This window comes from Sapajus apella, unplaced genomic scaffold (genome assembly GCF_009761245.1).
Source record: "Sapajus apella isolate SASKATOON/1434 unplaced genomic scaffold, GSC_monkey_1.0 scaffold55, whole genome shotgun sequence".
NCBI classification, from domain to species: domain Eukaryota; kingdom Metazoa; phylum Chordata; class Mammalia; order Primates; family Cebidae; genus Sapajus; species Sapajus apella.
In genome coordinates this window covers 8,665,648-8,677,859 of record NW_022436995.1, presented here as the reverse complement: position 1 = coordinate 8,677,859, position 12,212 = coordinate 8,665,648, and the positions used below count along the sequence as shown (strand labels likewise).

Genomic DNA, 12,212 nt, shown 5'->3' with positions numbered 1-12,212 from the left:
AAAAAAAAAAAAAAAAAAAAAAAAAAAAAAAGAAATTGTTCAGGGCCGGGCGTGGTGGCTCACACCTGTAATCCCAGCACTCCGAGAGGCCCAGGCAGGCAGATCACTTGAGGTCAGGAGTTTGAGACCAGCCTGGGCAATGTGGGGAAACTCTGTCTCTACTGAAAATACAAAAATCAGCCAGACACGGTGCTGTCTGCAGGTGCCGAGATAGGAGGGTCACCTGAGCCTGGGAGGTCGAGGCTGCAGTGAGCCAAGATCGTGTCACTGCCCTCCAGCCTGGGTGATGCAGTGAGACCCTGTCTCAGGGAAAAAACAACAAACAAAACAGTTCAGATACTACCACTGGTGCACAGCCCATACTCTGAGTTCAGCTAAACTAGAACACCTCTGCGCAAAGAATGTGCTCAGTAAAAAACTTGTTGAGTCCAAGGTAATTTCTCCCAAACTCGAGAAACATCATTTCTTGCTCATTTCTATACCCATGATGGTAGAAGTGGAAAGGTGGAAAGCTTTGTGGCCTGACAACTGTCAGGACATACTCTGCCCTCAGTTTTTGCCAAAACCAAAAAAAAAAAAACAATGATTACATAAATTCTCACAGCTTCCCCTCAGATAACCAACCAATAGACCAGGTGCAAACTGTTGTTAATTACTTTCTCTTCCTTTTGTGTTTTGTCTCTACTGAGGTTCAGGCTTCAACCAGGCATCCCGCTGCCTGGGGATGGGTGGAGTGTGTGTGCAGCCATCTGGTCTCTGCCTCCACCAGCCCTCAGGATGCAGTGTGAGGCATCAAGGTGAAAGGGACCATAGGGAAATTGAGCAAAGCATCCTACAGGGGCAGTGGCTTCACAGGCACACTCTGCTGAAATCCTACAAGTTTCTTTGTATGGTCCTGCATTTGTATTTAGCTTTATTTTTCTAACTGCAAGAAATAGTTTGACTTAGCTGAAATTCTCCAAACCACAATAACAATTCCCTGCCTACTATGCCACAAGGGCTATAGCTTTGCTGTTGTGCAGTAGGATGGTCCTGTGTTCTTCCTGGCTGTATGACTCCAGGCAAGGAAATTAACCTCTCTGAGCCCCAGTTTATGCATCAGTAAAATGGGAATAAAAATAATCCTTATAATGTTCACGTGAAGGTCAAATGAGATAACTTATGTGAAAGACTGCTCTAACGTAAATCACGTGTTTAAAATATGTTTTCTGTTTAGATCCATTTCTCTCTATGTATTAAATCTTTTTTTTTTTAAGATTATAGAATGAAATCCCTTCCGGATTCATCTTCAGCCCCAAGTTAGGTGCAATTGTTACTTGAATCTCTTCAAGTTTGTTTAGAGACAACAAATTATAGTATGAATATTTGGCTAGCGTGGCTATTAGAGACTCTGGTGCTTTTCCTTATGATACAAGCTACCTTTAACCTCTGTATGCAGAAAAGTAATATACTCACATAAATACCCAAATGTCTGTGGGTCCCAGCTCACAGATCACTGCATTCTCAAAGCCTCCCCAGAGATCCCTAGCTGAAAGAAATATTTCCTTCCCCAGAATTCCTTTCACCTGTTAAATTCAGAGCACTTTAATTCAATGACCATTTATTTGAGCATTCTACTCCGGCTGGAGACTGGGCTAGATGCTAAGGATACAAAGATACGACATGATCTCTTCCTCTAGGGGCTGTGGTCTCCTTTACTGACTGTTAACACAAGTTACTGCCACAAACTTCAAGGAGTGCACTGATAGATGTATGAGCTAGGGTGAAGGGGGACATGAAAAAGGAAATCCTCAACCCAGCTGAAGCAGGCTTAGGAAAATGAAGCAATGTTTTCTTATCTACTACCAGAGGTGGTGCAAGTGGATCTTGGAGGTGGAGTAGGAGTTCACCATCTGGTGGTGAGGAAACAGCACAAGTGAAGACATAAATGTGTAAGGATGCCTCACGCCTCTGGGGACTGCCAGAAGTTTGGAGCACAGGGCTCCACAGGAGGGGCCTGAGGTGAAGGGGTAGGCGAAGGTGGGAGAAGGTGAGGAGGGTCTCTGACAAGTCTCACGTTCTATCCTGTGCTTGGCTGTTTCTGCCCTTACCTTGTTCACTGAATTGTGAGCTGGCTGGGGTCAGGACTTGGGATTGACATGCTGCCTCCTCGGTGTCAGGCAGGATGCTGGGGACAGAGCGGATGCTAAGACATAAAAATGGCAAGTGCAGGCTGAAATGCACATCTGTGATTCCCACACTGGCTTCTGTCCATGTCTCACAACAGTAGAAAAGGCTTCTGAAGTACAAATCTGCACCAGACATGCAGCGGGTTATAATTCATCCAGCCCCTAAAAGGCATCCTTACACCTTCCTTTGGTGCTTAACCCACTTTCCAGATGATGCGACACTGCTGCCTGCACAGGAGAGCGGAAAAGGGGGCCGTTTCTGAAGGCAGGGAGGAGTCAGTGCCCAGCCAAAGCTCTGCTGCCCTCCGTGACAGGGGGAGGAAAGCTTGTTTTAGAGAAACGACTTTCCAGTGCAGAGCTGGTGCCACAGGCCCTGCATAAACCAGGGTTCCAGGGTTGCCGATCTGCCTTCCCGGAAGTTAGAGCCAGAGTATTCCAGAGGCAAAGCTGTGGCTTAAAAAAAAATCATGTTTAATTTAAAAATTAGAAACTGGAGCAGGCTGTGAGCACAGGGGTTGATTGAAACAAAATTTAAATTCCTGTCAAGCCCATTTAAACACAGGGGCCCTTCATAGACAATTAGCTGCTCCCTGTGAATGCTGAATAAACTCAGGCCTGGTCACTGTGAGAAGAGAGGCGCCTACTGTGAGGCGCTGAAAAAAAAATTAACTAAAATCAGGCTGTATGAAATATTTAGCCTTCCAGTATATCACAGGGGTTTGGAAGTGTAAACAAGACAAAAATCGATTCCTCGGTGCCCTCAAATCAATCCCCCAAAATGGTTAGGGCATCTGTTTCTGCTAAATTTTGTTTACATCGGCAGATTTGCCTTAATTGCAGTTGTTTATCTCTCATTGTCCCTGGGGCCCTAATCTCCCGATTACTAATACTTAACACTCATTTCACATCTAAAGCTACTTCCAATCCTCAACAGGTTTTGGGGGCTCTTAAAATTATTGAAACCGCAGAGGCGGGAGACACTGCCTCTTTGTGAAAGGAACATTTTCTTATCTACTACCAGCTGGGCCCAATCATCACCAGGGATGGCTACAACAAAGGTGCTAAAAGGCTCTTCCACAATGACTGCTGCTCCACTGGGGATTCAGAGGATAAAAAAGAGCTTTGATGGAAAAATCTGAACAAGAGGCTAAAGCAGTCCAGCCAAATAAAGTTACTGTCATAATCAAATGCTGTCAATCACCATGAAAATCCAATTAAAAATGTTTCAGCACAGCCCTCTTAAGTAGAAAAAATGTACCCTATTTATACAAATTTTTGTCAACTCCAAACCAATCCCACAATTAGAAAGTCCTGCTATTAACTGAATCCCCCTCCCCCACAAATTTAGAAAGAGACGCAAGCCCTTCAGAAGCCTTCTGAGGAAGCTAAGACACACACAGGCTAACAATTAAGAGTTAATCTGGTTACATTTGAAAATTCCATTTTCAGTTGTGTCAAGGGAACCTCTGCACAAATAAATGAACGGTACCTATTCTCCTACTTCAGAATCAGTGAAGAAGAGAACAGAGAAACGGTAAACCAGGATACTGGAAAGAAACTAGTCCACGCTCTAGCAAATGGCTCTCGGTAGACCATGGCCTAATGTTTAATTCTAATCTTGAAAATTAGAGGACAGTCGGCCCAAACGTCTCCACTGCCTTTCTGCAGTCTCTAAATGGCCAAGTGAACCTCAAATTATCTGCAGGCAGATTTGGCCCCTCAAATAACTCCGTATCTGAAACCACAAGACTCACAATCCCCAAAGGTCTCCCTCAAAACTGCTACAAATTAAAAAGCAAACAACCCATTAAACAAATCCAGCTGGTATAACTGTAAATAGGAGCTTTCTAATATTTTCCCCAGCTCTTAAAATTCCTGGTTAGACTGGTTAATAATTGATAAGAACTGCATCTATTTATCAGTGTGTACGCACAGGAAAACTACTTTGCTACCTTCAACAGCATTTCCCAAATCCCAGGGACCAGCTTTAGGACCCTTTTATATTTCCCCCACAAACGGCTGAGTGTCTGGTCTTTTTCAACCGAATCTGTTGTTCCCAAGAACTGGGGAGGGGGTGACATGCATCTGATATGCTGACAGATAAAAACCTTAGGGTCCCCTACCATCAATCCAACAGGCAAAGATGGTGCTAGCCAGGAGGTCTCCTCTAGGTTTTGGCTCTCTACTGACCTCTGTGGATGTGGAGTTACATTTGAGGAGAATTCTCAAGTGGTCAGAATGCATGCCAAAGATCACAGGTGCTGCTGCTGATCACCACCTAGCTGGCACCTGCGAGCTCTGCCCGTACGTTATTGCCCACAGGTGGGAGAGCTAAACCCCAGCGCCTGTTCTGATTGGTAATCCCCATGCTATACTGGTTGTTACATGTTTTGAATGTTATCCCTGCAAATATTGCAACATCCTAGAAATTTTATTATTTCAGCACCAAATTTTCTAACCCAGATGACCTCTCCCAACAGGAAGTCAAACAAAAACCTTTTTTATCTGGCCATGTCTTCTAGTGCGGCCACCCTGATTAATGCTGTAATATTGTAATGTCCAGGGACTGCTTGTTCTTGAATTAGTTTCTTCAGCTTTACTCTGAGTTCCTGGAGAACAAGAGACATGTCTTGTTTGTCTTTATCTGCTCAGTGTCTACTTTATCTGTACAGTGTTTTACTGGATTGGATCGGAGGGAATAGCACGTGCAACCAACACCGTTTTGCCTAAATGACGGCAGACTAGGATAGGCACTGAATTATAAGATCACGGTCCTCCTTCAAGGAACTTACAATCTAGTTGGAAAAAAAAAAAAAGTATTAAACCAGTGAGTTTTCCCTCTGGCTGTCCGTGTAATCACCTAGAGAGATTTAAAGTACATATATATATATTTTAAAAAGTACCTGCTTCCTGGTCAGAGCTTCTTTGATCTGGGCTGGGATCCAGGCATTTTGTCTTTAGCTTTTTAAACTTCTCAGATGACTCTGGTGAGCTGCTGGGGTTGAAGGCTGCTGTACTACATGGACTAACTTGTGGCCATAAGAGGAATATATAATTAAATGCTGCGCCAAGCTAGACACAATACGTACTGGAGGGCTTCAGAGAAGGCAGCAAGCAACCGTAAAGGCGAAGAGTAGGGAAAAGCCGCCGGGAGGAGGACCAAAACCTTCCCGGGGAGGGGACAGGAGGCTTTTTTAGGCTGAGGGCACCACCCAAATAGAAACTTCTAATGAGCTGACTGATGGCCAATGAGGAACTAATGTGTAACATACTTTAAAGCCCCACCTTAGCCCCCGTGAATCTGCCATGGCAATGAAGAGCAGCTGACTCATCCACTTTACTGCAGCCGAGATTAACAAACTCTTCTTGTGCTCAAGGAATGCTCCACAGTTTCACTGTGCCTTGAAACAAGACACTGGGAAGATGACAGTCCAATAAAACACGAAAGAAACATTACACACATGAGTTCAAATAACTACAGTCTGAAACGGGCAAGTCATCACCATACTATGAGATCTGACTTGACTGATGGAGGGAAAAAGTTATGCTTAACTGGGAAATTAAAACTGTCAGATCACCATGATCAAGGAATGACAGATTTCATCTATCTGTATCTCTCTTGTTATGTGCATGTATATAAAGACATATACTTACACACACAGAGAGACACACACACACACAGAGACACACACACACGTTTAGCTGCTGAAGTCTTGTGAAAAGATTAAGTGGTCACATCTATGGAAAAACAAAGCCTGTTTTCTTAGGGTTATAATCTCTCTGTTCTTGCTGAAGTGCTAATGTGTCATCAAAAATTCAAATTAGAGCTGTCTGATTTAGTGCGATCTCAAGTATCCAGACAGTGATTCTGCTGTTGTAATTATGCACAATTAAAAAGCTAAAATCAGCTTCTTTACTAGTGGGTTCCTCTTTATAAGCAGACACAAACATGATTTTAATCGCCTTCAGAACTTAGAAAAAAATTTGATGGTTGTCAGCTGGACCCTACGTGCAGCCCCCCTGCCCCCCCCAAGCTCTTGTGATAACTTTTGTGCATGATGGAAATATTTCATTGAAGTTACAACCCCAGCCAGGATTTCTCCCTGCAAATTCTGGGTGGCATAGCTAATGAGCTACCTCCAAATGAATAACTGAAAACAAAATGATGTTTGCAAGAATAGATGGCCAGACACATTATGAGTGTGGCCCTAAAGATTCATTTTGAAACACACTCTATATGACACAGGCAATAGTTAGCGGCAGTGAACTACATCCAAGTTCACAATTTATTAACCATCATTAGTATTTTAAAAAGCTTAGATTTTTGCAAGCACAGGGTAGATGAGTACTCTCTAAGGGGGCTATGGAAATGTACCTCTCTTCATATTCGTGCTCAGGGCACAGGTAAGCCCTGGAACAAAATAAACTGAAACTCATCTTTGGCCTGTTTCATAGAATGTGGTGATCATGTTGCATTGATCCGAGCTCCGTGCTTCTAGTAAGCAGTAACAGGTAGGAAATCCCCCTACTCTTCTGCTAACCTGCCCTCACAGAGGTAAGAGCCTTCTCCGTCTTTCCTCGTCACTTCCCTAAGACTTGCTGGCGACCCCCTTGTTTACCTGCCTTCATAAAACCTCGGCCCCCCTCCCTTTTCTTTGAGCCATTCCTCATTAATAAACACTTTCCCTACTACAATAGCCTAAATAAAATCATCTTAATTGTCCAGTGCATTTCGTCTTTCATAGTGATCAGAAGGTTTGGGTCTAACAAAGAAACAAAGCCATTTGGTGGGAAGCACAAAGTCACACTGGAATTTGAGTGCTGGAGAGACAAAAACCTAATATAATAGTTCCCTGGATTTTTATAGGGACCATGCAAATGTGCAATTTATCATATGCCTTGATTAACTGAGAGAACAGCCATCCAAACTATCTGAAAATGTAATTACAATCAGGTTGAGAAAAGCAGAAAAACTAGCAGTGACAGTTTAATTTAGAGGAGTTAAACAAGTTAACATCTCTTAGCAAGTAATTAAATGTTTAAACAGATTTTTCTAGAGCAGTTTGGTGTTTATTAGCCCCCAAACATTACCACCTTTTATACATAAAGCCTTAGCTGAGAAATGAGAAGTCTTCGAGTTTGCAGCTGCTGGGATGACATGAAGGGAAAAAACCCAAAAGCACTATTCTGATTTTAACTGGTACCCCACCTTCTAAGACCCACACCTGCTTGTTGCATTTCCAATGCCACTATTTACTTGCTTTCTAGGCAAAATGTCAAATTTCAATTGCAAACTGCATCCTGTGTTTCTTTTTAGGTGCCTGCATTGAAAACCAAACCTGAGGAAATGCTAGTCGCCTTTAAGGGATGCCCAACTCCGGAATGCACAGGAAATGCACAAAATAACAGGCATTATTAGAACCTAAGGAGAAAACCCATGTTTTTAAACAATTACCAAAGCAGTATAGTAATAGCATAAAGACAATTTCTGCGCCAGCTTGTTTCTCTGAAATTCTCTCTGCCACTGAACAGCTAGAACAGATAATAACTATTAGTAAATCAAACTCCTCTGCAATTTCCAGCTGTGCCTCACACATTTACATACAGATAGAATGGGTATATGTTTTTAATATGTATGTGATACGTACTTTTACCACAGCCGAAGTGCATGCTACAAAGGAGGGGGAGAATGGGAATCGGATCAGCATGAGATAATAAAGTGGCCTAGATAAAGTATTAGCCAGCGATTGATCTCAAACCGGGATGCTGCTTCTTCTGACCTGATTACTTACTATGCATAGATTCCATTAAATAGAGCTTAGACACGGAAAGCTTCTGGAAACACTCTAAATGCATAGAAAGATCTACCGTACTCCGGGCCCAAATTGTAACTGTGTGGGTGCCCACAGCCCACACCTTACCCGCTCAAGTCAAGGCCCACACTCAGGCTAGGCAGGGAGGTTAAAGGGCTGCCTGACATCTGGTGCAAAGCCCTGTTGAACCCCACAGAAAGCACCCCCCACCCCCAAGCAAGCACTCTCTCGCTGAGGAAACACCACCCTCCCTACAGTAGGCACCTGGCCAAGTAATTCTAAAGGACAGAAGCTAGGGAGCTTAACAATCATTGAGGGTCAGGGTCCCCTTTGAAAAACGCAGCAGTCATGAATTCCTCTTTTTGGATGAAAAAGCACATCTCCACATGCATACATAACTTTGGATGTAATTTCTGGGGCTCTGGCTTCCTAAAGTCACAGTCCATTGGTCAAGGGCTGACCCCTTGGTTTTGCAGATGAAGACACTGAAGTGGGGAGTTGGGGATGGGGAGCTGGCTGAGGTTACACAGTGAATGGACGTGATGGAGGTGCTCCCTGCTAAGTCACAGCTTGACCTTATCTACCAAATAATTCTGAAGGAAGATTAATTCCTCAGAAGGAATTCTTTGTGGTTTAGAGAAGCAAATGGTCTATACAGTAATGTCTCACATATCCCTTTTATTTAAAAATATTTAAACATAGAAATTGAATAGCAAAACCAACCTGAACCCCCGTCTTAATGCTTTCATCTTAGGCTGTCTTGCCCCTCAGTTTAAGGGTCTGATTTTTATGTTTTTGCATCTCTCAATTTGATTATTGACATTTTAGGGAAATTTCTCTGCCACCTTTGCATTCCTTCTCTCTCCCCTCTTGCCGCAGTCCCACCAATCCTTTCTGACTGGCAAGGGGCTGGCTTTTTCCCACATAAGCCGTGGAATCCCTGCATAGTTGTCTGAAGCCTGCTGAGCATTGTGTCTGCGGCTTTCTCAGGGTCTCTACTCTCAGAAAATTTGTCCCTAAGTTTGTTGGTCCCAGTTCACAGAGCTGGGGCAGCATTGACACAGGTCTTTCCTGTGAGTTGCAGCATCGTGATTTAAAAGCAGATTCTTAGCTGCATGCGGTGGCTCACGCCTTAATCCCAGTACTTTGGGAGGCTGAGATGGGCGGATCACGAGGTCAGGAGTTAGAGACCAGCCTGGCCAACACAGTGAAACCCTATCTCTACTAAAAATACAAAATTAGCCAGGTGTGGTGGCATGAGCCTGTAATCCCAGCTACTCGGGAGGCTGAGGCAGGAGAATTGCTTGTACCTGGGAGGTGAAGTTTGTAGTGAGCTGAGATCATGCCACTATACTCCAGCCTGGGCGACGGAGCAAGACTCCATCTCAAAAAAGAAAAAAAAAAAAAAAAAAAAAAAAAGCAGATTCTTTAACATCACAGGAAAAGATTTGGAGGTAGAGGTGGAGGTGGGGGTGGTGTTCTGTCTGTCTTGTGTCAGCATGCTGAATGCTCTTGGCTGCCTGCATGCTTGGTTTACCTTTAAAGCAGGGTTTAAAGCTGACTCCTGATTTATGCAATAGGCTCTTAAAGAACTGAAGGTCACATCTTTTCCAAGGATGAGGGACCCCCTCTACTTGAATGGGAGTCCATTCAAGAGAATTCACTCATCTGGGCACAGTGCCTCATGCCTATAATCCCAGCACTTTGGGAGGCTGAGGCAGGTGGACTATCTGAGGCCAGGAGTTCAAGACCAGCCTGGAAAACATGGTAAAACCTTGTATCTAGTAAAAATACAAAAATTAGCCAGGCGTGGTGGTGGGCACTACCTGGGAGGCTGAGGCAGGAGAATCGCTTGAGCCCAGGAGGTGGAGGTTGCAGTGAGCCAAGATGGTGCCATTGCACTCCAGACCTGGGTGACAGAGCAAGGCTCCGTCTCTCCCCGCTCCACTGCAAAAACGAAATCACTCAAGAAAAAGATCCATGTGGTAGGTGTGCTGTTTCTGGGGTTCCTTCTATAGGAGTGGAATTTCTTAAGGGACTGCCCAGCTGGTGGTGAATATGTTGAAGGGGTTTCTGTCCCAGCAGGTACTGGAGGCTTTACATTGCTGTGAAAAGGTCTGAGACCAACATATACTCATGCTTTGCCCATCCTGTTTCCTTTGCCTGGAATGGCCCCTTCAAAACTCTCTATTATAATTCACTTCATCCTCCAAAGGCCCTTTGCAAATGCTACCTTCTCCACCCAGTTTTTCCTCATTTCCCCAAATGGATCTCCACAAAACTCCACAGTTCTTTTATAACAGTTAATTCATTCCAGTTATTTGTATGCTTGCTATATCCCCTGAAAGACTGTATCTGTGTGGTTTCCTCTACTTCATGTCTTCTGCTGTGTCTAGAACAAGACGATGCACAGTGGTCTATCAACTACCAAATTCAATTATTTACTGAGTTCTGAGATCTCTTAGGATGATGTAGATGCTGATGATAAACTTTTGAGAGAACTTCTGATGTAGCTTAATGGTACATGCCGGAAAACCACAGCAGCTCAAATGTGAGTATTAAAGGAATTTCTTGGTTCAGCTTTAAAATACTTTGACTTAGGATATAAAAACTGAAAACCATCGCAAGAATGACCACACAAAGTAGAGGGGATAAAATAACTAAACAATGAGTTCTAATACTGGGATTGTAATGATCTGCAAAGTCTAACCTTGAGTTTTACATTCCATCTTTAAGACTGACACGGTCAGAGATTGCCAAGATGGTAATTTTAAGATTCGATAAGGGGTATTCTGGTATAAACAGTGACCTCACCACCTGAGTGCCCACTCTGCGTGGCTCAGACCTACGAGTAAGTGTGATCTGGCACACAAATCCTACATTCTGATTTGCTTGGACTGGGACTTGCTGTGTTCACTGGTCAAGGTCACACCTGGAGTTCATGTAAGAGTTCCCAAATGGTGAATCTATAACTTCCAGTATTTCCACCTGCCCACCTCTGATTTTCTTTCTTTGATTTGGAAATCGAGGTCTACAGGGAAACCCTGACAATCCTGCAGGCCTCACATTTGAAGCAGCCCATGCAGCCCACACTGGTACCCTGCTGGCTGGAGTTACTGTGCTTGGGAGATAAACTGCTCTTTTTGTGAAAGGCACAGGCCCCCACCCAGAGTGACAAATGGGCTCTACAGTTCATGCATTCCAGAGGAGGCTCTCAGCTTCCAGATGGGAGCACCATCAAATAGGTTGTAGGCGGGGAGAGAAAAGGAAAAATTAAAGCCATTAATATGCTGGAAGGAATAAAGAGACTGGTTCCTTAAGATTGGGCCCCTAGGATGTGGCTCAGGTTCCTCAAGACAAAGGAAAACCTACTTTCCTTCTGAGCCCGTATTGGGCTCAATCTTTTGGCCAAAGTCCGGGCAGGGCCACTCTCTGACCACAGCAGCTTCACATAGTCTATTGTTCCCTGCCTCCTCACTGAGCCCTGCCACAGCAGTGGTGCCTCACCACTGCCATACCTCTGGGAATACATTCATTTAAAATCAAACGGTGAGCAGTACTAGAAATAATGTTAAATTAAGTATGGCATGGTGCTTCCTCTGACTACATTTTTCATTGTATTTTATTGATTTATTGATATTTATTAATTAAAAATGTGGGACAGCACACAACAGGGTGTAGAGTTGTAAAGAGATATATCTAAGTACGTATGTTCTCTCTCTCTCTTACACACACACACACACACACACACACACACACACACACACGGACACATCCACACACATCCACATCACTTGCTTTCAAGGTACTGATAGTACTCACCCTTTAGGCTTATCTTTATGATGTGCCACCCTGGAGTGGTGTTCCTTACCAACATATACATCCATATACATTTATGGGCGTATGTGTGATCTGCAGATGTTTTATTTATAGGTGGCCAACTCACTGCAGCATTGAAACATGCATTTACAAACAAATATCTGTTTTATGAAACCCCATTCCTTTGTTTTAATAGCTGAGCTATCCTGCCATAACATAATAATGCACAAGGTAAATGGGTCTCCATCTCTAGAACCTGTTCCAAGTTTTCTCAAATGTGACTAACTGCAAGAATTTCCCAACCATCACAGAGACCCAAAAAAAAGAGACCAGTTTATTCTAGACATGAAACCTGCAGAGTTACACATTGCAGAGGTTTTTAGGGGTGATCTTTAACTTGAAGCTACCCTGA

At 43.6% G+C, this 12,212-nt stretch overlaps 1 protein-coding gene across 11 annotated transcripts in view; it reads right to left on the bottom strand.

The window, feature by feature from the left end:
• The window catches only part of MAP2K5 (mitogen-activated protein kinase kinase 5), a 261,524-nt gene that overhangs the window by 20,790 nt on the left and 228,522 nt on the right, over nucleotides 1–12,212 (bottom strand). For 2 of the 11 annotated variants that reach the window (XM_032244606.1, XM_032244611.1), the window contains one exon: nucleotides 10,866–11,893. The exons of the other annotated variants lie outside the window; for them this stretch is intronic. In XM_032244606.1, the coding sequence (XP_032100497.1) occupies nucleotides 11,849–11,893 (45 nt within the window). In that variant the 3' untranslated portion in view covers nucleotides 10,866–11,848. Of the gene's footprint in view, nucleotides 1–10,865; nucleotides 11,894–12,212 lie in introns of those variants that run through there. 11 annotated transcript variants of the gene reach the window in all.